Here is a 27,103-nt window from a genome sequence, read left to right as displayed (position 1 = left end):
TTAAGCTCCTCTTTTGCTTCTCCACAACAGATGTTAAGTACCACATTGCTCCTCCTCCTCCTTTCTTCCTCACTCAATGGAGCTGCAACAGGAATACTTCCTTCTAAAGGTGTTTTTAAGGGAGGCTTCTTTGTACACAGACATTTCATATTAGTGCAACAACTCTTACCACAAGCATACACATAAAATCCCACCTTTTTATTATGGCATATGGTATTTTTTTGGATGCGTAAATACCACATGGGTATGACAAAAAAAGGGAAAGAAATACCAACGCTGAAATAGGTACAGTCATGCCATTATCAATACAGTTTCATACGATGGATTTTCAAGATACAAAAGTCTGGGTTGTTTTTTCTTTTTACATTGAAATAACTTTACAGTGTTCTGTGAACTTGCTTTATAACCAGAAGAGAAAAAAATTAAAGTATGCTGAGAACAACTACAAGCAGGATTCATTTTAATGGTTAACAGAAGAACTGGAACTTTGCTCTAGAACAGCATCTATTAAACACACGTAACAAGAGGTAAGCAACTATACAGAAGGTAAGAGGAGATTTCACCACAGGAGTCAAGTCAGGGGCAGGAAGAGGGAAATCTGGAACTGCATGTTTTTATTTGGTCACAAAGTTTGAGCTGAGTGTTTAAAATGAAGCACCCTTAAAGATGCAGTACTCCTATTTAAAACAATACAGAAACTTTCCAAGTGACTAGAACCTACATTCTGGAAAAAAAAAATAAAAAATAAGACATTAAAAAAAAATTCCACACATCTCTAGGCTCGTGACTTAACTTACTGTTACAAAGCAGACTGGCAGCTCTTCCTTAAGCAGCAACAGTGCCCAGAAGTAATGCCACCATAAAGTACAGTATCTTTGGGGTGTCCAACACAAGGCTGACACTTCTAACACGATGTCAGAATGATCCATTTGTCTGCCAAAAGATCAGGCAAGAAAAGGAGACACTGCATCTTTTTTTTTTTTTTCCACCACGGTGCCCGGTTCTAGCAAAGAGCTAAGACGTTTTCTTTGGGCCAAGACTAACAGAAACCACTTTATCAAATATTCTTCAGGTTTCCTGCCAAACTGGATTTATTATTCTCATGTGGTTTTTTAATATTTTTTTAAAAAGATTTTTTCCTGACAGTCTCTCAAGTGATACTGGAACATTTAACAGTCACTCTTCCACAGTTTAATTGTTTTGTCGTTTTCTAGTGCCGCTGACGCAATGATGTTTTCTGTTGGGTGACAAGCTGTTGAGATTACAACATCTAGGCAAAAAGGAGAGATATACAAAAATAATTATTTACAGCAATGAAATCTGGTTCATAGCAGGCATGTCTGAAAATGCATGTGTACTGCTATGACATTTTAAGACAGCACAGCCAAGTTACTATTTCCTTGTAGCAGAATTACAAACACATTATTCAGAAGTATAGAATCATACAATTGTTTAGGTTGGAAGAGACCTTGAAGATCATTGAATCCAACCCTTAATCTACCACTAGTCCACCGTTAAATCCACCACTAAACCATGTCCCTAAGCACCACATGTGCACATCTTCTAAAATACCTCCAGGGATGGTGACTCCATCACTTCCCTGGGCAGCCTGTTCCAATGCTTGACAACCCTTTTGGTGAAGTAATTTTTTCTAATACCCAAACTAAACCTCCCCTAGCACAACTTAAGGTCATTTCCTCTCATCCTATCGCTTGTTACTTCAGAGAACAGACTGACCCCCACCTCCCTACGACCTCTTTTCAAGTAGTTGTAGAGAGCAATAAGGTCTCCTCTCAGCCTCCTTTTCTCCAGGATAAACAACCCCAGTTCCCTCAGCTGCTCCTCATAAGAGTCATGCTCCATAGATCAAATATTTTGCAACTATTTCAACTATTGCTTCTCTGTGAGAGGAAATACTAACAAAAAAGAATTGAGTACGTAGTTGGAAAGCGTTTGACAAGTTTCAAAATGTGAGAAACAGGTTCTAGTTCTTGCCTACTTCTTCACAGGCAAAACTCCTAGCATATTCTGTCAGAGACAGCTAATAAAAACCCAGGTCAGTTTTTTCTTTCCATGTAAGCTATTTCCAACATCCTGTCCAATGCTTACATAGCACTTCATCTTCAGAGCCTTGCCCCTGAAAATTAAAACCTGCTGCCACTGCCCCAACTTACAGGCCAAATCAATGGACCTGCAAAGGAATAAGGCATGCTTAAATTTCACAGCATAATTCCTTCTAGTCAGTACAGTGAAAGTGCTGCTCTCTTGTGGGATTCAGACTGAAGCACCCATCAGGTGACATCTCAGTACATGCTCAACTCTGCCTTGCAGAACAGGCGTACATACAGACGTTTACAAACACCAAGACCATGTCAGCCCTCATCCTTTCAAGAGCTGCAGCTTTGGAAGTTGTTAATAGGCAGCTCGAAGTCACTAATATTGTGAGTCACTTAAATATCTCAACCAGTTATGAACGCAAGGAAATCTCTCTTGTAAGCTGATGTCAAAGTTCTCACGGTGAAAGAATAAACACTTGCAATGCCCATAAAAAATCCTTCACAAAAAGAAGCGAACTCCTGCGGTTCAATTAAGCTTCAGCCAGTCAAGAATTTATTGGTCTGACAGTCAAAACTGAACATCAGAGAGAAAATGCTCAAACTAAGCCCTCATTACAAGCAGACGTGAGGGATATTCCATCAATAAAAACAAAATCCTCTTCCATACCTGTGTGTCCTTGTAATTTCTGTACAATCTCTTTTGTCTGAAGATTCCAAATATAAACCAGGTTGTCTTCTGAACCGGACACGATCCACTGGAGAGACAGAGAAAACACACAGTTCTTTTAATCTTTGTCCTTACCTGTATCTAACAGCTCTTATTCAGTAAACATTTCACTGTCATCATATGAAAAGGGAACTTCCAACATTATATGACTGCTTGATGTGGTTCATTCTCTCTCAGCCTCTATTCAGCGTGTATAGGCAGTGGAAAGCTTTGTTCCACCCTGCGTATGCCAGAGGAGGAAAACTAACAGAGCAAAGAGCGCTAAGGTGGTTCTGTGTTAGGACTTAATCTCTGCTGATTTGTTCTGTCATCTCAAAACACACCAGCCTATCATCTGCTGGCTGACTGCCGTGTGGCTATGGCGAATCCATACATACACAGCTGCTCTCCTGCTGCAGGAAAGTCCTTTTCTACTGCTGCAGTGGTGGGAGCCTGCCATGGGACAGCAGGCACACCTAGAGACACAGACACCGAGGTGCTCCAAGGGATTTTCCTAGGACACCTTCTTCTCCCACTGTACTATGACACCTGTGAACCAGCACCCACCGAAGGAGGTTTCCATCCCCAAACTACTGTTTCTTCTACAGAGGAAAGCAGTAAAAACTGCACATTGGTAAAAAGCATTTAAATAACCACTAACCTTTCCACCAGTAACGGAGAAATTTGCAAATATGCAGTACTTCTCATTTTTGTGTCCTGTGTACGTCTTCAGGCACTGAAAGTGAAGAGCCACAAGACATTAACACAGCTGGGAGGCAGTTTTCTCAGTCAAGGACAAACTCTCTTGGCAGAAAAGACTAAACATGCCTGTTGTATCCCACCCCTGCCAACTATCTAGAGGATGCAGAGGGCACCTCTGCCCTAGAACAATGAACAATTTTGAGGGGGGGGGCGGGGGGGGAAATGTCCTGAATTTGTCACTACCACAGAGAATAAGAGCAAGAGCAATTTATTGCTCATAAAGAGAAAAATGCAGAAATATAGCTCTGTTTAATGTCTCAGAGCCATGTAGGAGCCCAACTACCTTCTCCTCCTGCCCCCAAAGGCATCTATCTTTATTCCTCTCCCATAAAGGAGTACTAGCACTTTTTTCTATAGCATTCATAAAATAGTAAGCAAGTTTAAATAGCACGTATGAAATCCAGTTTTTCCTATAAGCTTAGTTAAGTCTACATAATGAGACAGGATTGGTTTTACCTTTCCTTTGCTGTAGTCCCAAAGTTTAAGAGTGCTAGAAAACAACAGAAAAACAAAGACTTTAGTTCTAGGGTTTTTTCATCTGACAATTTCCTAGCAGCAGAAAAAGTTTCTCCATACCAGGGTTCTTAAATTCTACATGGATCACTACAGCCTGGCTTCGGAATGCAGCATTAGTTAACCCCAAGGCCCCTTTTCCCTACCTGTTTTAAAACCAAATCCTGCTTAAAGTAGATACAGATCTAAATACACACACGCTGCCCTAATTTTTCAACTTTGCAGTCCTGCACCAGAGTGTTTCAGGGAAGTAAACACTGGACTAAGGCATCCTCAACCCATTCAAGCCTAAGACAGTCCAGAGCAAGTGAATAACCACACTACTGAATATAATTTGGACATGAAACAAGTCACTTTTTTTTTCAGACAAGCACTAGGCTCTTCCACAGACTAAGCAAGCCCCATGCATGTCCAGATACAGACCATCTGTACTGATACCCAGGCTACTGCCAGAGCTGGCAAGATAGTCCCCTTTCTCTTCCCCACAAAGCCTAACCTGGGTGTTCTCTGCTTTTCATTGACTAGCTGAAAAAGGCAGACAATAGTCTGTAGTATTTTTGTACCAAGGTGCTCAGACAGGGAGGGCATCAACCTCACGAGCTAGGAAAGGAAGGTCTCACGAAAGCAACAGCATTGTTATCGTCTGCAAACAGAGATGACAGACCAGCTAATTCCTTCTTAGCAGCTGCATGGAAGTTCTCCAGGTGAATCATTCTCAATACAACCAGCCCACCTGCATTGCTTTTATGCCTTACACACAAAGTTGGTTATATATTGCAGCCTTTTATAGGCGAGACTTTCTGTCTCTCATGTTACAGTAGAATCATATGATTAATTGAAGGAAATGCTGAGGTTTTGAAAGGCACGAGAAGGAATGAATGGGTGTTGCAGTCAGTAAGCAGTGCCAAGACTTTAAAAAGGCCCAAGTCCTGCCTGTGCCATTAGCAAAGCGCAACATTTTGCAAGCTTTCTAAGTTTGACAGCATATATGAACTTGTGTAGTACCATTACTATGATAGCTAAACAGCATCAAAATAAAGTTTTATTTGATACTCATAAACACTTCAAAGTCTGTTTTTCTTTTTTTTTTTCTTCTTAAATACCTACTTGTCCAAAGTTGCAGCTAGTATGTATTTGCCATTTGGGGAGAATTTCACAAAAGACACAGGAGGGTTATCATCATCTACAGTGAAAATAAAAGCACTATTAAACAGAGCACAGCTGTATTGTCTCATTGACAGAGAATTTCTTTTGACAATAATGGTCGTTAACTGTTTCACTGAAACAAGCTTTCAGTTTTGTTGTCCCTTGGTACTCCAAGAAAAAAACAGAGATGTAAGAAAGGTGATAGTTTTCAGTGACTTAAGAAAAGGATATTAAGCATTTTTCTCACAAACATTTTAAAGAACCTTTTGTAACTGAACTTTCCTTCCTTGCATCAATACTTATCAGAGCAAAAACGTATCTCCACTTTTTAAAAATAATTATATTAAAATACATGCCACTGACTTGCAGTGCCATGTAACTTGTCTGTGCAATGCTTTATAAGCATATGAAGGACTAAGGAACACATGCCTAACAGGTGGTTTCCTTTTATTAGCTATTTATTGCAAGATGCTATCATGCATCTTGCAATAAAAACAGGCAGCTTGTCTAGTCACAGACTACCCGTTTTCATCACATCCAACAGCACAAATTACTTTGTCATTAGTTTTGAACTGCGGCACAGCAAGCACTACTCAGCTGAATGGTAGAAAACTTTGGAAGACTCGTTTGCCCACCTATACTACACAGCACTCAAAGCTTAAGCAAGTTTCCATTCATGTGAGAAGATAATTCCTCTTACTGCAAGACACAGGAGGACAACAGTGTACTAACAGAACGGTAAGAAGACAGCAAAATACAGCTTAAAGAAGCCACTGTTCACAGCAATGATGCAGAATACCTATGTTACAACTTCACAGCGAAAAATGGAGCACAAACAAGAGGTATTCCTACTTACCAATCAGTGTTTTCAAGCACTGGCCTGATGCTGTATCCCAGATTCGACTATTAAAAACAAACAAAAATCACTACTATTGAAGTCTTTGTTCTGATTTTAACATTACAAATAAAAGCTTTTTTTAGAAAGTCCTTTTTTTCTTTTCCAAATGCAAAAGGTTTGAACAGTGCCACAGACAAGAAATAACCACTTACCAGAGTCCATCATAGCTACTTGACACTATCAGGGATCCATCACGATTAAAATGCACCTGCGACATTACAGAAGGAGAAAAATAACTTTAGTGACGTTCACAAAGATCAAGTTTTTAAGCCCCACGGAAAGCACTTATCTTCCTTTACCGATGCTGCAATTCATGTGGATAGAAGCAGAGTCAACACAACATCCAAAGAACAGGCACGAGTTTAGATGCGTAACATGATTAAAGCCAACATTCTTTTCCCTCACAGTCTGTCTGGCATAATTCTAAAGAGGAATGGATGTTAACTACAGCTGCTTATTCAAGCATCAGGGACTGGAATACATGTTTCTTCAGAAGCTGGGAACACCACATGAACACACAGGTACTCTGTCCAGACAGCATTAGCTGCTCGAATAATAGTAGTATCAAATGCGAGGACAGTACCTTATAATTCTAAGGGCATGGGATTTAACCTCACACATAGCCACATATATGTTTTAAGGTCAAGTTATTCCTTTCAACTACACCTCAAAATATTGCTATTTTAAAGAGTAATTATTATTAACATACATCTGTAAGTGTGAAATGTGTATCACGTCACAAGATCCATCGTTTAGCACATCTGAGAAACATTTTTTTCAGTTTCCTTCATTTCAAAAACATTAAGAGTTGAACCCCTTCTATTTTTCCTTTATTTGAAAAGACATTGCTGTATTTCAAGCTCCTTTCACCTGTTAAATTAATGAGTTTTGAAACAGAGTAAACTATGGTACTATCCTGCTCTGGACTTTAGTAATAGCTTGGAACAACATGAAAGCAACAGATGTACAGGCTGTTCTCTGAGCCTCAGTGGACCACAAACCTGTGCCCCAGCATCAAATTGCTAGACGAAGGCATGACTGGGACACCACTATTCAGTCTTCCCAACATTAACACCCAGGACCAAAATCCAGACCTATTTTACAGAAAACACTGTTCATTTCATTCTCTTTGAGCAATGACCACTGGCAAATCAAACAGCCCATCCACTACATCACGTAAGGGCTTGACAGGAAGAGTTAGAGCATAAAACAACTCCTCTACAGAGGCAGCAGAGGAGCTCTGCTAAACAAAATAAGCATGTTAGTGCGTTCATTTATCAGAAGGGACTTACAGCTGAAACTGGGTCAGAATGAGCAGGCAACGTCTTGAGGCACTTCCCTGTTTTCACATCCCATATCCTCACGCTTTCGTCAAACTGAAGATTGAAGAAATGCACAAGGTAGTTTAATGATGCATCTATTCGAGGCATGCAAGGTATTACAGCTTGACTAGATGCACATGCCTTCCTCCAGCTGCATCAGAAAGCCCAGGACACAAGCGTCACACAGGGCAAAAGTAACAGACCAGCAACACAGCTCCCTGAACTCTTCTGCTCCGTGCACGAAACCTGCATGCTGAGGATGGGTTAAGGGCTTGACTGCATCCCCAGGCAAAGACAGCAGTGACACTGCACTGTTCATCTAACTACAAGGTGTATTCGTGGAGGAAGACAGAGAATTGAAGTGGTAAGGGGTTGTGACTGGTACCCCCCGCTCCCAACCCCTGGTAACATGGTTAACATAACTAAAACCATTTTATAAGGCAAGCAGCCATTCTCTGTGACCAAGCAGGACACTTATTTCTTCCCTTTCTCTCATTATCAGGCCCAGAAGGTCCTTTGAACCAAGCAGACAAACCAAACAGATTTCTTCTTCCCCTCCCCACCGGCCTCAAGATTCCTGGGCACCAGGCCGGTTCCTTCCTGCCTTCTCAGCCTTGAAGGTCCCAGGCACCCGGTGGTGGTGATCACCCCATCCCAGAACAGAGAAGCATAAGAGCACACAGCACTGTCTACAAAATCAAGCAGTTACAAGTCCTAAGCAGGGAACCTGGACCAGAACTGCTGCTGAACAGAGCGATCATCACCCCCCCCCAGTAACCAGGTGCACATCCAACGTCACCTGCTTCCTTCAAGGACGAAGCGAGTGACTCATTCTCTTATTTTACATGATTTTCAAGTCTAGATTATGATTGTTCTATTACAGAATCACAGAATTATAGAATCATAGATCTACTGATACAGCAAACCATGTATTAAGATCTGACATGATCTGCAGAGGGTTCAGGTGATTAGAAGTCATACTTTAAGTTAAGTTAGGGTCTAAGTGATCAGAAATTGTAAGTTGTATTATAAATTCTGTATTATGCTACCTATAAACTGTACTACACTGGTTCTGCTTGTAGAAACCCTGTGCCATTCTAACCATAAACTCTGTGCTACGTTAATCATAATACCCTGTTCAGAAAATAAAACTTTAATTCTAACTATGACTTACTACCATCATCATTCTGTCAAGGATCCCTACAAGAACCTATCTCTCCTCTTAGTGTTGGGTGACAAGGGTGTCAGCACTTGCTTTGCACAAAGATGGGGAAAAAAATATCACTTACCGATCCAGAAACTATGAGGTTTGACTGAGGGTTGAAGTTGCAGCAGAAAACGTAGTTACTGTGCCCTTTCAATGTCTTTAAGCACTTACCCTGAAACAAGATTTAGCTCAGTTAAATACACAGCATCCTTCACAGCCATAAATGCATTCAGATAAGCTGCATTAAGGTTAATCACTGTGCAGTACACAAAGAAACCATCTCTAACCCCGGATTTAGATGGCCGAGGACCACCTACAGCAAAACAACAGGAAAGAAAAAAAACCCACATTTTTAATGACTGCAGCCAAGTTGCAAATCCTTTGGGCAACTCAGAAGAACCAAGCAGTTTAACACACCTAATCAAAATTCAACCAAATTATCTGGTTCTCATTGCAATTGTAGAAAAGGAAGAGAGACAGAAGCAAAAACAAGTGAAGCTACGATAAGAAGTTACAAATAGGTTTCATCTGAGAGGTTACTTTCAGAAACAAAGCCTGCTCTTACATTGCCACCATGAGGCTTAAGTGCTCTCAGAAGATAACCAGACTCCTCGTGGTACCCATAAAGCATCCCCTCTTTCCAAAAGCAGACAGCACAACTCACTCATCCTCACAGCCCATTCAACCACCAGCTCATTGTAAGCAGGAAAGAGTGAGTATTACTCAGAGAGAAGCCAGTGCTTAAAACTCTACCTTCCCTCATCATAGCACATCAAGGCTGTCTCTCGGAAGAGCATGAGTTAAAATGCCAGTGCTGGGGAGAAGAAAGGTAAACAACAGTTTCTGCCCTTACCGAGCTTACATCCCATATTTTGAGAGTTTTATCATCGGAGGCAGAGACAAGAAGGTTGGAATCTGATGACCAAGCAACATCAGAGATACCCTAAAAGAAAGGAAAACAATTCTCAGCTCTGTTTGTTCACTGACACAGGAAAATGGAAAACACAGACTGCATATTATACTGACAGCTGAAGCTTGGAAGAAAATTCAGCATTGAGAGTTGGGAATTCATTGATTTCATTAGCTTGAGAGGTCTTATGACACTTGTTCATTTTAAGCTGAGCCATATACTCCAAAACCATCAATGGCTTGTTCACATAGCCCTTACTGTGGCCACCCACACCCTTTCTTGGAATTCATAAACAGTTATGCTACATAAACTGATCTGTGTAAGTGGCTCCTCTTCATGGCAAATGGCTTGCTCCAAGTCCCTAAAGGCTGGAGAAGAACAAGAGTCTACTGGCTTTTCTTTTGGGGAATTTCCATTTTTGCTTACAAAACTTCAGCATGTAAAACTTTAGAAAACAAAACCAAAGGGTTTGGGAGCTTGTGTTTTCTTTAGAACTTTGCACAACCAGTAAGTGTTGTCTTTGTGTAGGCAAGCCCACAAGAAAAATTCAATCTCCTTAAAAGGCAAGCCGTTCTGCTCCATATGCAAAGGAAAGATGGAACAAGACACAGTGTCACAGTTTACAGGGATTTGCACCCAAGAACACACTGTCCGGTGTCTGAGGCTGGTGTTCCTGAAATGGAGGGACTCAAGAAAATGGCTAAGCACTGCACATGCAGGTATTCCATTATCACCCTGCACTTCATCCATATTTCCAGCCTGACCTGGTATTACTTCAGCAATTCCAGTCCTCGGCTGTTGTGCAGGACTGTATAAACAAAGAAGCACAAGACGAGAATGAAGAATAAGCCTTCTACACAAGGCAAACTAACCAAGAATGGAAATTTCTGGATGAGGAAAAGAAAGTCAAATTCTTCACAAGTAAATTTATATTCAAGTGCACAGTAATCTCCTCATACTTACCAGTTTATGACCAGATATTGTTTTTTCAAACTTGCCATCATATGCTCCCCAAATTTTAATGAGTTTGTCAGCAGCTGAAAAAGATTGCACCAGTTAAGATATTAACAGGACTAACAGATACAGCTGTCCCTTCTGGATGGAAAGAAGGATGTTAACTACATCTCTGCAAAGAGTGGGTAGTTCTCCCTCCCTAAGCAGCCCTAAGTGTATAAAGTAATATGTAACTGGTGAACATCAGTTTCGTACACGTCAAGCTGCAGCAGCTGAGATTACATAAACTGCCTGGAATGCATAGAGTCTCCAGCCACTTTAGCTTCTCTGACAACAACTTGGGCTTTTTCCTTTTGTTTTAGATTGCTAGTGGTAAAAGTAGCACCGTTCTATAGGAATGCTGAAAATGCTTTGCCCAAAAAGAACAAAAAAATTACACCACAAGCTGGACTGAATTAATTCCTGCAAAACCCCAAACATATTATCCACATTAACTTGCAAAACATGCCAGGGAAAAAGGCTGATATTTGCCAGAGGTAGAGGTTGGAAAACCTGGGCAAGGAGGAGGAGGGGGACTTTCATGAGAACACTTGAACGCAAAAATGATTTATATATGGTACACTGCACCGGTCTCATTAAGGCTATTTGCAGTTAAGCCAAGGACCCAAGTCATTCCCACATCCGGAAGATGTTCGAGTGGCCCTCACCATCATATTCAACAATGCTCTTTTCAATTGCCCTTTCTTTATATATGGATCCTCTCTGGATCACTGAGGGTCATAAAACACATTTGCAAAGGAAAGCTGTCAAGCAACATTGACTACCTACAAAAATTTGGGAAATACCAAAGCTGATAGGAAGAGGACCTGATCCACCACTTAAGAGAGCAAGTAGCGAAACACTATTTACAATAACCTTCTGCATGTTTCAGTGGGGTAATCAAAGGTTATTAAACACCACAGGCACACAGGACAGAAGCACGCGGCCAGTCCTCCATACCACACTCTACTTTCCAGTCTAGTAGCGCAAAGATAACTTCCTTATTTCCCAGAGCTAAGCTTCTGCCTTACACAAAGTTTAATTTAAAAGCTTAAGCTATGTCTTCAGCAATACAGAAAAGCACAAAGAGTTTCCTTTGCACAGAGAAAGAAGCTCGTGTTTGCTTTTGCCCACTTGCTCAGTAAGGAAACCTGAATAGGGGAGAACTCTCCAACTTGGCAATGCATAGAGGATCCAGTGTTCAAACAGAATTTAAAAAGCTTAAAGCAGATTATCTCAAAGACTGACAGCTTTGGTATTGCTCCTTTTAAGAAAACCCATGACACTATATCCCTCCTCCACCTGATGAAGGTAACAGTAAGCTCTCCAAGGCCCACACTCACATGTTTTAGAAGAGATAAAAAGAAAGCAGTACTTACAGGAGCTGGCTAGCCACTCTCCATTAGGACTAAACTTTACTGACGAGACTGCCTTTGTATGTCCTGCTAACGTGAACTTTAGAGCATAGTTTGGTTTTACTGGTGCAGGCTGTAAGAAAAATGTATTTGAATGAGTTGAATAAATTCCAAATTTAGTATCTCAGTGACAAGCTCTGTATCAGACTGGGTCAGTACACGGTAACAGACTGCACGAAAGTTCACCAAAATAGAGATTCTAGCTTTTCCTTCCCTCACTCCAAAATCAAAAAAACGAAACCACAAAACAAACACATCCCCTTGCTGTCAGGGGCCAGCACAACACCATGCTGTCTGCACACAGACCACCACACTCAACCTCGGTAGGAATTCCACCCAAGCCAATTAAAAACAGGTGAGTGTCATCCTGAGCTTGGTAGATCAAAATAACACTCTTGGTACTGATCTGTGTAGTGCTTGTAAGTGTTTGCAGGTTTCTTCCTTATCATGAAAGAAATCACAGGCCAATTCCTCCATAGTCCCAACATCCCTTTCCCCCCCCCCCCCTTTTCACCCTTTGGCAAAGGCTTCACGGTCAATAACACCTCCTTTGAGCACCTGCAGGCTTTAAAGAATCTGGATAATGGCTGCCTCCCGCTTTGCAACTACGCTGATGGATTCATCAATTCCTCAGTCACCTCTAGGCATTCCAAGGATACAACAACCTATCCTTCTAATGCTCAAAGTGACAAGTGTTTCATTGACAAGAACTTCCACTAAACCAAAAAAGCCCCTAGCACGACAAAAGAGGCTGTACTCCACCCACTTCTCCCATAAAATCCTCAGCACGTTTTCAGCTGGAGACAACAGCAGAAGCAGAAACCTGGAGAAGTTCTTAATCTATACGAGAATCCAATTCTCTAATTCTGGTTTAACTGTTGAATATGCAGGTAGTTGCCATGTGTATTTACACGGATATTGTTCGGAGCCCCACACACACCTTGCTCTGATTGGTTGAGGAGGAAGGAGTAGATTGTGTTTTGGTGGATTCTGCATCTGGCTTCTTTTCTTCTGTTGCCATGGTTCTGAAGCTGGCAAATGAGACTTATGGTGCTTGAAGGGGAGAATGAATGTGCTGCTTCAAAAGGCAGCCCTCGCCACAGAGAGGAGAGCCGCGCTGAAACGAAAACCTGGAAGAAAAACAAAATATTCTCATTAGCTGCCAAGAAGATTCTCAGCGGCCAGAAGAATGAGATTAGCCTAACTGCACGTCACCAGACACCAGTAAGAAAACCCATATTCACTGCAACACAGTGGTATTTTAGGCCTTCAGAGCTACTAACATGCAAGACCAAGAACCCAAGCCATGGCCTTTTGTCACTTCTTTGAAAGCTTTCCTCCGCTCTTCTCCATTCCAAACAGAAATAAGGCAGAATAGCTTTTAGGTGTGGCAGGGTTTTCACATCATATTCCCCAAAATACTTCTAAGCACTTTGTACATAGTAAATATAACAGTAGAAGGAACAGTCCAAAGCCTATTTTTCAGACTCATTAAGGCACAAAATACTAGACTGTAACGAACAGAAAAATGTAACAGGCACTTCCAAAGCTTAAAACCCTACTAGAATCTTTTCATCTCGGAATTTCAGTCTCGTATTTCCCTCCTGAACAGTTTGAGCATCAAATCACACCCTTCTCTGCCCGAGACTCCCACCTAACTGAAAGCCAGCCTTGTACCAGCCTCACCAGACTGGCTTTCTGTAACAAAACCTGACAGTGCTGTGCCAGAATTCCATAACCAGGGCTGATGCTGCAGAGGGAACAATCTCCACTGCAGCTCGGCCACATTTCAGCTCAGTAACAGAACAACCTCCGGCTCACACCGTAAGGATTTGTCTTCAAAGCATGCTTGCAGCATCCCGCCATTCTTTTCGCGGGTGGCAGCAGATTCGGGAGCAACAGCATGTGCACTTCCAGCAGCTACTGGCATTTTAAGCATCTCCTTCTGGGAAAGGGAAGGGAGGGCGCAGCGCTACCAGTTGCCCGCCCGCTTTCACGAGCCCTGTCCACCGCGCGGATAAATCACCGGCCGCAGCAATCCGAAATTCAAGTTTCCTCACGCAGGTCGGGTTCCTTTCATCGCCAACTGACCTGGGAACTTCAGCGCGCGGCTCCGCCCGCACCGCAGCGCCCTCCCGCACGAACCCGAGGAGCGCCGGCACCCGGCTCCCACGCCCGCCGGGCTCGCAGCGGGTTCCCCGCAAACGCCCCGCACCGGCGCAGCCCCCGCCGCCGGGCACGCGGTACCGGCACACCCACCGGCCCGCAGCACCCCCGGCTGCGAACGCCCGTTCCCCGCCCGCCCTCGCCACGCCTGGGGTGCAGGAGCCCAAACTTTCGGGGGTCCGGGCGCGCGCGCCCGCCCGCTGCAGCCCCGCACGGCTGCGGAGCCGCGCGCATGCACGCGCGCCCGCCGGCCCGGGGCGGGGGGTGGGGGGGAGGGGGGTCTCCGCGCGCGGGAGGGTGGCGGGGCCGGGCCCGGCGCGCGCCCCCCGCGAGGAAAGGAGGGAGGGGGGAGGGAGGGGGGAGCGTGCTCCGCGCGCTGCCGGAGGGGAGGCGGCGCCGCGCGCGGAAAACGGCGGTGCGGGAGCCCGGCGGTGAGGAGACGGGAGGGCAGCCGGCCCGCCCCCCGCGCCTCTCGGTGACTTACCGGGGGAAGGGGGAGGGAAGAGGGGGCCGGCGGCGGCAGCGCCGCCTCCTCCGCGGCGAGGAGGAGCTCGGCCGCGGGAGGGGAGGGGGGACGCGGCGGCGGCGGCAGCTGCGGGGCCGCCAGGCGGGGGGAATGTCGGACGGCGCATGCGCGGTGCGGGCCAAAGGCTGCACAATGCCGCTCTCTCCCGGGAGCGCTACGGCGAGCCCCGAGAGCCAAAAAGGATCGCTGGCGCGCGCAGCCGACGCTTTAAAGGGGCAGGCACCGCCTTCGCCTCGGCCCTTCGCCCGCCCTCTTTCCTTTTCCCGGGCTGAGTGGCAGCGGTCGGTGGGGCGGAGGCTGTGAGCCGCTTATCGTGCTCTCCCCCTGCCGCGGATGAGCTGTTGCCCGTGCTCGAGGTGGCTCCGCGGGGAGCGGGCATGGAGGGCAGCAGCAGCCAGCGGTGGTGCGGAGCGGGTCCCGTCGGGGGCCCGTCCAGCCCTGCGGGACAGCAGGCACTGGGCGGTCAGCTGCACAGCCGCCTGGCAGGGGCACGGCTCGGCTCCCGTGTGTCGCATTTGTTCGGAAAAACGTTGAACCGGGCAGCAGCGGGGTTAGGTGGCGTTGGGCGGTAACGCGCAGGCCAGCCCAGTTTGGCAGCGTGCACCAGTACCGCAGATAAAAACCGTTCTGGAAAGACGAAGGTAATTCGTAAGGCAGTGATGGATCTAATGCGTGAGGCTGGGGGATGAGCCATTTAACACCGTAACGGTTGCCTGGGTGAGAGTAAATCTAAGGCGGTTCTCAGAAAAGTGTTTAACTTTGATTCACTAAGGCCAAACAGCCAACTTAAGATGTGTTAAAGCACTTTTCTGGAGAGCAGAGTTTTCTTCTGAACCGCAAGCCAACGCCGCAAAGAACGTGTTGCAGTCTGCTTCCAGTTAAGAGGGAAGCAAAGGAGACACGTGTCATTTACTGGCCCTTTAACACAGGAAGATCTTTGGGCTCCAAAAATTATAGTGGCAGTTGACAAAGGTAAAAAAAAAAAAAAAGCCGAAAAAAAAAAACTGGTACAGTGAAGCCAAGGCCCTTCTCCAGCCTGGAAACCCACAGCAAAAGTCTGAAGAATTAACCCTGCCGTCTAAACTCAGGGAGGTAAAACACAGACAGCTGTAAGAGCTGCACAGTCCCCAGAACTGTATTAGGAAACAAATACGGTGAAGTTCCTGTTGCCGATTCTTCCAGATGGTTCTGGCGTAGTTTTCATTATTTAAAAAAAATAGAGAACAAGTCAAATCTGCAGTATAATGCTATGTATTTAAGTAACTTTCCTGTAACAGAGATAGGGTGTTTTTGTTTGTTTCATGTTCGAGATAAAAGTTTGTATTTTGCCTCTCTTCTCAGTATCTGCTTTGGAAGTTTTTGCCTGACATTTATATATATTTGTGTAAAACACATACATATGTATGGATAAAAATTCTTATCTATACTAAATAAGACTTCTCTGGAACCTGAAAACTATAGCCTCAACTACAAATTAATCATAATCCTAAACAACCCCTTAGCCTCTAAGTGTCCTGGATTTTTTTTTAAGCAAGTTTAAAGTATGATAAACTCCATTTGGGGAAGTTCTTGGTTACATGCTAGATTGGGTTTTTGACAGCAGAAAAAGGCAGCTCAGCAAGCAAGGGCATTCCTTTGGGACTGCATACCTGGGGATTTGCACAGACAGCCCATTGTCTTTGGATGAAATTAATTTGTTGGTTATGAGTCATCTGTGAGGGTCTTTCTTGCTCCCCCAGCTATGCTACCACAGCTGGGATCAGCAGGATGCAGTATCTGTCCAAATTCCCTCTCTGGAAAAGAGTGGGGCTTGGCAGGCTTCTCCCTCACAAAATCTTTCATTTCATTGGGTTCAAAATAGCCTGAACTTGGTGACCTGCCAACTACACTGGAAAAGACACCTGTCTGCGGTTTTTTGGGGGGAGAGCCGCTTCCCATAATGATGAAAGGGAAAGAAAAGTCCATGAGTGGCTCAGATTACATGGAAGAGACTGCTTTCAGCGCTGCTGGGATCCCTTTGGATGGCTTTAAGGGTGTCAGGAACAGAGCTGAGGCCATGGGTCCTGCTATGACTAATGTATACAATTTTGTCACAGGGTCCAAGACCAGAACTAATCCAGTCCTGCAGATTTGATCCAAAGGATGTTAATGTTTGTGGAAAAGCTCCCACTAGCTTCAGTACGTGCTGGATCTGCTCTTTAGACCTGGCTGCTGCAAACGAGCTCGTGCTTATGTTCGCAATGGTGAGTAATACGGCACTAAGTTTACAAGCTGTGTAAGCCCATGCTCATGTTTTGGCACAATTAGCAATCTCAGTTAGGACTTTCATTTGCTTGGGCCTCTCGGCAGACAGAGGAAGCACAGAACAGACTTACTGTGTGTTACACGTTGCTCAAGAACCAGAGGGAGGAAGAACTCATGAGCGAACTGCTGCATCCTTTAGGCTTTTAAAGAGCAGCTGATCTCTGACATATAGCTGTTTCTGTGTGGTTGCTAATATGCTGCTCTGTTTTTTTCTAAATCCCAGATACATCGCATTCATATGTTTCTTCTGGGATTTAAAAACAAACACTGAACCTTTTCCAAGCTGATATTTCTACCTCCCCCACTACGGTATGAACCTTGCTTGCATCACTGCCAACATTTGTTCATTTAAAACTAGGAAATCTTACCCCAGTGAAGGGCAGGTAGAATTTGATTCATTCTGCCCTGGGAGGGATGTGTACAAACACTTAGCCTGGGCACAAGGGACTTAGGGAAATTGAAGAACTTCTTTCGGAGTAAGATCATGGAACACTGCATGTGTAGAGCTCCATGTTAGTAAAGACCTACTAAGAAACAGTCCATATTTTTGAAGAGAAGGTGGGACTTCATGCAGGATTGGTGTCCAGCAATGTGCTATAGTGTGTGGTATTCAAAGCAGATTCCTCCCAATGCAAGTTACAGCCAAGTTAATGCATAAAGGCTGCTGATTTGAGAGCCCCAGACTGAATCACACACAGTCTGACTGCCAGACGTGATGACAGCCTGCTTCTCCCAGCCACTTCAACTGGAGCAGCAGGTTCTCAGCACTTCTGTGAATCAGGAGCTTCGTTCTTGGCTGGTGCAAATGGTTGCAACTCCAATGAATGGACAGTTCAGTGCTATTAACTCATATCCCTGACATAGTTTTAGTGAAATCTGAATATATTACTCAATTTAGAAATCAAGATGTTTGAGAGTGTCACTGTTTGGTTAGAGTATCTCTTTACTATTCCCTTCAGTCTTTGTAAGAGGGCACAGGAGGAAAAGTAAGAAAACACACAGGCATCCATTAGGGCTTTAGCCAGCTGAAATCTAGCAAGTTCTAGTATCTGTTAGTTTAAACTGCCAACTCAGTAGCACACACTATTCACAAGCTTGCTTACCTGTGCAAACCACTGTGTTAACAGCAGGTGCTAGGTCTCTACATCACACTGAACATCTAACAAAAACATTTAGATGCAGCTAATTTCCAAAGCAGCACATTTACTGTGACCAAAGATACGTAGCCATATTGGCCGGGCAGTTCCTCGTCAGTTCTCAGATTCGTTGGTCACATCCCGCTCTTCTCTCCCATAATAGTTTAAGCCTTTACTCTGCTTCTTTTCATGCATATAAATCTTAGCCCACTGTATCCCAGCCTCTGGCTCCTCACAGTAATGCTTCTTGCTACATCCTGATAAAAGACACCAAGGTCAGACAGAATGTTTTATGGGCTCTTCATTCCCTTCCTTTCCATTGCAGGGGAAGCCATTCATCTCTGTTTCTCTGGTTTGAGAACTGCCAATCTGAAAGGCTATTATTTAAATCCACTCTAGACCCTCCATTGGATGTTGGCTGTCTCCAGACCAGCATTTAGATCATAATCAAAGCTTATATTTGCAGATGAACACTTACAAGATCCTTTGGGTCTTGGATAGCTCAATCCTTTCCTGCCTTCCCATCAATTACCATAGTGCTGTGCCTTTTGGGGCTTGTAGACATCCTGGCTCCTGGGATCCCTGTTTGGGGGCTCTGATCAGTCTTTTCCCTATGAAGAGTGAACACTGAAGAAAGAAAGGTCCCATAGGCACTGAATAGCCAGGGTGGCCTCACCAACTGGTGTGTCCAGGCTCTCAGAACTACAAAGTATGAGTCAGAAGAGCTGAGTCCCAGTTCTGGCTCTGCCTATGATTCTCTGCATCATCATTTTTCCTCTCAGCTTCCTCAGCTGAAAAACAGGGCTCATAATATTTCCTTACCTACAAAAGCTGTTAGGAGGATTATTGCATTGTTGTGAATTCCACAGATGAAAGCTACTACAGAAGAACAAACTGCAATTATTGTTTCAAACCTCTGCCCTAGTCCTGTCATCCTTAACTTAACTGAATAACGCTTACTCAATCGAGGAAATCCTGCCACTACAGTGAAGAAAATCATTGGTAAAGACGACTCCCTGTTGTAATAAAAGCATTTATCCCCTTGTGTTCAACACCCTTCTCTCTGCCACTGGGATGATCGGAGTCATATAATCCCAGACATTTACTACATGCTCTTAAGCAATCTTCTATTTGGGCACTATTATGTCTTTATCCCAAACATGACTGTTATTGAATAAATTCTTTTTGTAATGTATAACGACACCCACTCTAGAGATAGCAGCTGCTGGTAAAAGGATCCGCTGTGAGTTCACTGATACATGAGGTCTCTTGGAGCCCATAGTGGCTGATGGCTGACAAAATGGCCAGGATGGGCAAATTTGCCTGTGGAGGTGTGTGGAGCTCGCACCAGCCTTTCATGTGCATGTAAACATACAGCGTGCCTACGGATGTGCCCAGAGACAGAGGGCAGAACGCACTGCCCATGCAGCATTCCTACCCCTCCAGCAGCCTTCTCCACTTGTGATCCCCTGGTCATTCCCAAGTACAAACACTAACAAAGAACTCCCTTGCAGCGGGGAACGATGTTTTTTATGGTGAAATAGGCACTGAACGGTGAGGTAAAGAATCAGAAGCTTACAGTTAGTACTTATAGCAAAGGTCAGAAAAGTTGGCGCTCCATGTTAGTGTTCCCAGCAGTCCCTGGGATATCCCCTATTAAATACTGTTGGGTGCAGTCATGCAAGGCACTGAGTGTGGCCAGTTCTCACAAAACCCGTCAGTCCCGCAGAGACAACTATCTCCCTTTTCTGCTTCCATCCACCCTTGTTTTCAAAAGACTCAAGTCCTACCCTGGAGACCATAAGCAGGGAAGCAAAAAGGGTCAGTGTTTAGCAGCCCTGAAAACCACTCTGGCTTTGCACAAATAAGTTTTTTCATGTCCAAGCCTATGCACAAAGCTTCCTAGAAAGATGTACATACTGCTGTGCAGTAAGGGTTAAAAGTAGTGCAATGGTGAGGAATAAATACACTGCAGGTGTTAGTTAACAAGGTACTAATTGGGTAACTGGAGGTGCAACATAAAGAGACCACAGAGGCTAATCAAAAGGCTTTGGATGAATCTAGGATGCTCCTCTGAGCTTGAGGAGGAGGAGGAGGAGGAGGTAAAAAGCTACTATTGTAGTCTTGTGTTTTATGGAAAAGCTGGCGTTAAGGTATTCCAGAACAGGCAGAATGTGATATCTTGTGTGTAAAACTGATATGACAAAATCAGTTCAGAAATTCATTTAAAGATTGCAGCTATCTTTTCCTCAGTCTAAGTGCTTTTTCTTTGGGCAAGGTACCTTACGATTGGATCTTTCTTATTTGATTTCGCTGTACCTCTTATGGGGCTCATTCAAACTGAGTCAGCCTGTGCCTGTTTGGCTAAACCATTATCTAAACTCACTGCCTTGCATGAAGAAGGCTTTAAGGATCCCTAGAATATATTGACCTTCCTGTCCTCTTGGAGGAGACAGCTGGGTTCTTCAAGCACAAGTTGCAGACCTACAGAGAGGTGAGTGACTTGTGTGTTCCAGGTTGAAACCTGATAGTGGTGAAATCTCTGGGGGCAGTTTCCCATGTGAATTGTTGCCTGCTCAGCTTGATGCACAAGGAACATAATAATTTGGGACGAAACTGTCTTACACCCACCCTGTGTGAGATAAGGAATTATAAGGTGTAGTTGGAGACGGCTTTTGGTTTGCAGTTTTGTCACACTCTCCATCACCACGGTGCTCTTGAAAGTGGAATTGCAATGAGGATCAAACTCCAGCTTTTAACTTGTGCGTACTCCCTGTGAGGTGGCTGTGCCCTGCCAGCTTGAAGGGCTTTGTGCTCAGGCAGGGACCCTCCTGGCTTCCCTTGTCTCTGCGCTTTTGCCTGCACTCACCCATTTTGCTCAGCCTTCCTGTTGTGCTCGTTGCATGTTGCTGAACACTTTGTGTTATGAGACCCCCTGTTCAGTTGTTTACAACTCTGCCAAGTCTTATGCTTCAGCCAACGTGCTTTTTTTCTTGCAGGAGTTTCTCAAACAAAAATATAAATACATTTAAAAATCCAACTTTGAGATTATGGTTCAGCTGGAAAGGAGTCTTTAGAGTGAAAGGTGTATGTTTTCCCAAGTGTTCATAATAAGTACTCAGCTGATTACTCTCTGCCCCGTCCCTTGGAAAGCTTCAGCCTGCCAACTTTTCCCAGCCCCCATGCCCAGAGTGGCAGCAGTTTTCATTTAGGGGCTCTTTGGTCATGCTTATGATTTGGTGTGTGTGTATGTTATGGTATTCATAAATTTATACCCTGCTTATCCACGTGGATCAGGCATGTACTGGAGCAGGACAATGCATTCAAAAGAAGTGACATGGTAACACAGTACTCTTCAGCTCTCAAATACTCTGATACACATGCTCCTTCAGAATTGCCTTGCAAATGGGAATGCAGCAGAACGATGGTAAAAAGTACCCTGTGCTCAAAATCCAGTCCTTCCCTATACCCCGATATCCCATATCCAGGACACTTGTAGACAGGGCAGGGTTCAGGTGATGTTTTAAAGGGATTTCCTCATGCAGTCTGGCAATGTGGAACATATGATGACCAGACATGGGGCAGGCTTAGTGAACACCAGCTTGTGAAGTGTGGCAGTGCCTCTTAAGACCCAGGAAGTACCCTTTTCTTACTGCTTGTGTGCTCTGTGCCCTCGCAGAGGCCATATGCTCTGGGTGCACAGGCCACTGAAGTGGCTTTCAGGTACCTGATGGGCAAGTCAAAAAGGTCAACTTGCAGGTGCCTGTGGCAGAGGGAAGCCCAGGTCACACACTGACCAAGCGTGGGGTTTGGCTGTAGATGCAGATGCAACTTCAAATTCTGTCTTACCAAGTAAGTACATCCAGGAGTGGTACAGCTGTGAGTGAGTTTCTAGTTCCTGAATTTGCACAAGCCTTGAAGCTGAGTGCAAAAAAACACTTTTTCTTGGGTTTGGTTAAGGCATATGCACAACTCTGGTTTCATCCTGAGGCAGCCACAAGCCTGGCTAAGTGGAATTTTTCTAAGCATCTGTCATCTTGCCTGTACAAAACCCAATCTTGCTGATTGTTTCAGACCTCCTGAAAAATTTCAGTCCCGTTGGTCATGTTTTTCAAAAGCTAATCTGGAAATAAGGTCTTCCAGTAAAACCGCCTTCACCTTATGGTTACAATAAACGGACTTATTAATTGGCATCACTGCATGGCTGGCTGTAACAGGCATGCCTGTAACATGGCAGCCTCTGCTGGCATTTATGTCCACAGAGAACTCCTGTAACTCCTTCTTATTTTATGTTGGCACTCAAATGTTTCTCCTGGACTTGTTTATGTTCCTTCTTTTTTGTGCTGCAGCAACTGAATCATATTTGGGGTTATAACAGTATCTTTTTAACTTCTGTTTGCCTTTGTAGATTTGCTTCAGGAAATAGGCTGTTGGTCTGTTATTTGGAGGCGTTTGTAACAGTCCTTGTGTTGATGCTCTTACGGTGAGTGTTTGTAAAATTCATATTCTGTTTTTATAGTATACATTAGATTATTTTTCTTGTTGTTTTCACCATAACAATATTATGAAATGCTCTAACCAGTGCAAACTCCATCAGGTTGTGGGTTTTCTCGGTGTAATTTTTGTTTGTTTTTGCTACTTACTACTACGGCTTGCATTGGCGGCGTTCTATTTTTATTGCGGCTCGTATTAGTTGTTGCGTAATAACTGTGAGAGCGCATTACCCAATGCAAACCGCGACTTTAAAAAAAAAAAAAAAAGGAAAAAGAAAGAAAAAAGAAAAAAGGCAGGGGGGTAAAGCAAGGCAGCTCCCGCAGTTGTGATTTAAACTTGGTCTCCCGCAACACGCGCGACGCTGCGGGACACGCTCGCACTTTTAAGGGCTCCAGAGCCCGGAGGCGCGGCGGAGGGGGAAGCCGGGTTGTTCCCCGACAATGTCTGCCCGGGGGGGGGGGGGGGGGGGAACGACCCGCCAGCCACCACCTCCCTGCGCCTTTTTATCGCGGTCCCCCCTCCCCAAACCCAGCGGGGCGTTTTCCCCGCCGGGGCAGCGCGTTCAGCCGCCCCCGCTGACCGGGGCATCACCCCCGCCGTTTCTCTCGCTGCCCGCCGGTCCGGGGAGGGAGCGGGGGAGGCCGGGGTGTGGAGGGGGAACCTGTCGGCTTCTGGGACTTGTAGTCCGGGGGCCGGCGGCCGCCTCTCCCCCGGCCCGGCCCGGGACTACCGTCCCCACATGGCCTTGCGCCCCGGCGCATGAGCTCTTGGGCGCTTTAGCGCATCTATTATACTGCCTTGCCGAGGATAAAAAGAAGAGCAACTGGAGGGACTATAAGGCAAACGTTGCTGGAGCTGCCGGGGCAAAGTAATCTATTTAATCTTTCCCTTTATTTGTTAGATGCTTGGGTGTGCGTTGCTAGCACTGGGCCAAGGTTTTTTGGAGGGAGGGGGGCCGGGGAAGAAGGGGGAAGAAGGCAAAACCCACTTGGGAAAGGCCAATGCTGATTTTTTTTATTTTTTTTTTCCCCTCCCCTCCTCTCTTCTTCTGCTCCTTCTTCTTGCGAGAGCCCCGCGTCGCTCCCCGCGGCCCCGCAGCCTTTGTGCGCCGCGACAATGCAACAAAGCGCGGCGGGGCTGGCTGCAGCCTGGCCATTGATTTCCTCCCGGCCCCGCCGCTCCTGCCCACCCTTTTCTTCTTCTTCTTCTTCTGCCGCTTCTTCTCCATCTTCTGCTCCCCCCTCCCCTTCTCGCCGAGCGCCCGAAGACGCCCCGGACGGGCGCAGCCCTGGCCCCGCGGAGCCCCGCGCCCCCACGCAGGAGGGCGGTTTTCTTTCTTTCCTTTTTTTTTTTTAGTGTTTTTCTTCTTCTTCCCCCTCTCTCGCTCGCTTTCCCTCGCTCGCTCTCTCTGCCCGCCATCTTTTGAAGGGGAAAATTAGGGGCGAGGAAAAGGACGGCTACAGGCGCCCTTAAAAACAAGAAAAAAAAGAGAAAGGAAAAAAAAAGAGAGGGAGAAGCGGGGAGGGGGGGGGGAATAAAACAGAAAAAAAAAAAAAAAAAGGCGAGGGAGGACTAGGCAGCAGCAAGCCCCCGCTCCCGGCGGTGCGCGGCTCCCCGGCTCGGGGTGCGGAGCGCGGCTCGGCGGCGGCCCAGCGCCCGGTGCTCCCGGCCATTTCCCTCTGCCCGGGCCGCTGGCTCGTGAGTTGGAAAAAGGTCTGAGCAGGCTGCGTGTGATGCGCGGAAAAGTGCGCGATTCGCGTGTTGTCCGTATCCGCGTGCGTGTGTTTGTGTGTATCCACACAGCTGCTTTGCTTGTGTAAACGTCTGGTGTTTTTACCGAACTTTCGCAAATAAAGGGACACCAAGGGTGCGTTGCCTAAACTCGATACGCTCTATAGGTGTAAAAAGAAACGCAGATCACAGATTTATATATAGAAGTGTCACGCTATAAATAATGCTACCGATAATAAAAATGTAAAACTTCAAAACTCATTCTTTTCCTCCGTTTATGCTACTTGTTTGCTTTTTGCACCTCCCTCTTGGGATGGAGCATTATTTGTAGCCTGCTTGGTTTCGCTTTCAAACAAAGCTGTAGTGTTCAGGTCGCAGAGCTGCGCGCGTCTTTAAGCTCCATGGTCGAGTCGTGCAGGGTGTTGATAGGGAACGTGTTTCCTACAGAAATGGCTTTTTGACAACGTGGAGCTGAGGTTCTCGCTAAATGTTCTGTGATAATTCCCTAGTGTGGACATAACTTTCTGTTGATGTCTTCAGAAATCAAAAGTTACTAAAATAAACTTTTTTGGCTAAGCAAATATCATGGCTTCGCTAATGCTTTGAACGTTTTTTGTTTTTGTTTTTACATCAGGAACATTACAAGTTCCCTGACAGTAGTAAATAGTGGGTTAGGGGGTAACACAATTAGCAAGCACACCTGCTGTTCCTTGCTGGGGGTAGAGAAGTGATTTTTTAATATGTTTGTTAGTACTTTTAGTGTGTCCAGTATATGTGTGTGCTGAGGGGGTGTCTCTAAATTAAACTGGAAATTTAGATTTAGAACTGAAACTCTTGTCTTTAATTCACACAGTGATAAGGTATTGGAGAGGACTTGGTGACTACCATATGTGCTGTGATATATGGGTGAGAAGCGCAGAATAAATATGCATCAACCAAAACAAACAAGAAATCCCCAAAGCAGTCTAGTTGCTTCACAAGCAAAAAAACCCGATTTGTATTGCGTACTACCACCCAGCTGCTTGAGTGTCCTGTAAATGCAAAGTCCTGCCTCCTCGTCTGCAGATCACAGCACCAGCAGACTGCTGTGTGTGTCTTACTTTGTTAGCAAAGAAGTTTGGGGAGTTTTTAGTAGTACACTGGGAGACTCCTGGTGAAACAGAGTAACTTCAGACCTCAAAGCCTTCCTTTTTGCAAAGAATAAATGCTAAGATTGTATATTTCTTTCTTTTTAGTCCGCACGGGTTAAAAATATTCACTCATGCATGTATTTCGTGCTTTGAGACAATGCTTAATAAAAGGGTTGGGCAGAGGGTAACAGTCTTATTCAATGTTCAGCATAAGCTTGATTGCAATATTGTCTTCTGTACTGCTGTACACTGCCTGTATAGTGCTCAGTGCCGAGGCAGTAGCTATTCCAATGAAAGGGTTTTTAGTTTTAGTGACCTATGCATGCAGAGTTTAAATTAAGAAACAGTGCATATGCAATGTAAAGTGTCTGAGGTTTGTTCTCAAAACTGACTTTGGAGTGTTAGTTCCATTCTCTTCAAATGAAAAGTAGGCTCTGTTCTTCTGGAAGTAAAATTTCTGTCATTTAAGTACTGAGGTGCTTTCAAAAACTTTAGTTCTTGTCATTTAAAAAGTATTTAGAAGAAGAGTGTATTGAAGAAGTCTGATGTTCCATCTCAGCAAGCACGCCAGGCAGCAGTGCCCTTTCACTGTCTGCCTCCAAAGGAGGCTGGTTTTGTTAGTGTCTGCAAATGCAGGTATTTCAGTAGGCTTCATAGCTAGAGTTTGTTTGCACTGCAGTGACTGCACTGAGTACAATGACTTAAATCACAGTTCTTAATAATCTTGCCAAATGCTTCTTTTGTGAGTTAAGAACCGTATGTTTAAAACTTTATCCTTTGGTCATCTCCTAAAGCGGTGGAAAGTCTAATGGAGGTTCTTGGTGCCCATAACCTGTGTCTGTAGGGCAGGGATCCAGCCTGCCTGACCTGAGGGTCTCTTCCCCCACTGAGGCTTGGCGATCTGAAGGCAGTGCACACAGATAAAGCAGTTGCCCTGATGAGGGCTGGGGCTTCCTGTAATTTTTTCAGACGCATCTTTTAATTGGTACAAGTTCTGAAAGATGCTGTTTAATATTTACCTCTAAAGTTTGGGGATGGGGGGGAGGCACTTGTGCAGCGGGTTGTTGGTTTCCAGCCAAGCCCTGCTGCACTCCTAGAATCTCGCTCCTTCTCCCTGGAGTAATCTGGGAGCCCAGTCGCTCTCGTTGACAGCACAAACAACTCGGGAGTCAAATCCCTCTCCTCGGCAGCAGCTGAGTGATGTAGTGAGGTCTCATGTTTCAAAGATTTAATTACTTTTACAAAATGTATTACTCTCTGTCTACTTTGGTAAGCTATCGGGTGCTTTCAGCTCAGACAGAACTACACTTTGCTAAATAAATGAACAAAGAGTGTTTTGCATCTCAGTGTTGTTGATTGTTTCTCTTTAATCCTAGTTGCTCTTTCTTTGCTAATTTGCAAAATTCATTAATCCGCAGTGGGTTTCCCAATCATTACCATGAACCGTATGTTCCGTTTTGTTGTTGTTTTTTTTAAATTGCCACATTATTCTCCAGTAATAGCCCAGAACACTGTTGTAAGCAATAAGAGTTCTGGGAATTAGGAAGGAGCCGTTGTTTGCTCCGCTGCTCAGTGAGCTGTCAGGACGTTTTGGAAGGATGTGTGCATCTCAAGCTTTTCATTCCATGGTATCTTACTGTGACATTAGTGTGTTTTTGTCAATCGTTAGTGCTTGTTGGAGGTGAAC

At 44.9% G+C, this 27,103-nt stretch overlaps 2 protein-coding genes across 5 annotated transcripts in view; one reads left to right on the top strand and one right to left on the bottom strand.

Moving 5' to 3' along the window:
• Window positions 1-282: 282 nt before the first annotated feature.
• On the bottom strand, window positions 283-13,033 carry WDR5 (WD repeat domain 5). 4 transcript variants are annotated; one of them, XM_009990112.2, is made up of 13 exons: window positions 12,870-13,033; window positions 11,894-12,002; window positions 10,485-10,558; window positions 9,465-9,554; window positions 8,694-8,783; window positions 7,375-7,458; window positions 6,235-6,290; window positions 6,041-6,087; window positions 5,146-5,221; window positions 3,982-4,015; window positions 3,425-3,499; window positions 2,725-2,812; window positions 283-1,270 (listed from the first exon to the last, which is right to left on the bottom strand). In XM_009990112.2, the coding sequence occupies exons 1-13, from the start codon at window positions 12,948-12,950 to the stop codon at window positions 1,170-1,172; spliced, it is 1,005 nt and encodes a 334-aa protein (XP_009988414.1). In that variant the 5' UTR covers window positions 12,951-13,033; the 3' UTR covers window positions 283-1,169. The 4 variants fall into 4 exon arrangements, with proteins under 4 accessions (XP_009988414.1, XP_086481200.1, XP_086481201.1 ...); XM_086625074.1 differs by having other exon boundaries at window positions 7,378-7,458; XM_086625075.1 differs by having other exon boundaries at window positions 9,474-9,554.
• Window positions 13,034-23,346: 10,313 nt separating this feature from the next.
• The window catches only part of BRD3 (bromodomain containing 3), a 38,203-nt gene continuing 34,446 nt past the window's right edge, over window positions 23,347-27,103 (top strand). The window contains exon 1 of the mRNA XM_086625108.1: window positions 23,347-23,423. The gene's annotated coding sequence lies outside the window, so the exon portion shown is untranslated. The remainder of the gene's footprint in view (window positions 23,424-27,103) is intronic.

This window comes from Tauraco erythrolophus, chromosome 22, assembly GCF_009769465.1.
Source record: "Tauraco erythrolophus isolate bTauEry1 chromosome 22, bTauEry1.pri, whole genome shotgun sequence".
Classification (NCBI taxonomy): Eukaryota; Metazoa; Chordata; class Aves; order Musophagiformes; family Musophagidae; genus Tauraco; species Tauraco erythrolophus.
This window is presented reverse-complemented; position numbering and strand designations above follow the sequence as displayed.

What these genes read in the sequence shown, in the direction of transcription:
- WDR5 (XM_009990112.2), bottom strand. Translation starts at nt 12,950, where the DNA reads ATGGCAACAGAAGAAAAGAAGCCAGATGCAGAATCCACCAAAACACAA. An exon ending in CCTCAACCAATCAGAGCAAG is followed by an intron (nt 12,003 to 12,869) that starts GTGTGTGTGGGG and finishes TTTTTCTTACAG; the next exon opens with CCTGCACCAGTAAAACCAAA. An exon ending in GGGACTACAGCAAAGGAAAG is followed by an intron (nt 3,500 to 3,981) that starts GTAAAACCAATC and finishes CTTCACTTTCAG; the next exon opens with TGCCTGAAGACGTACACAGG.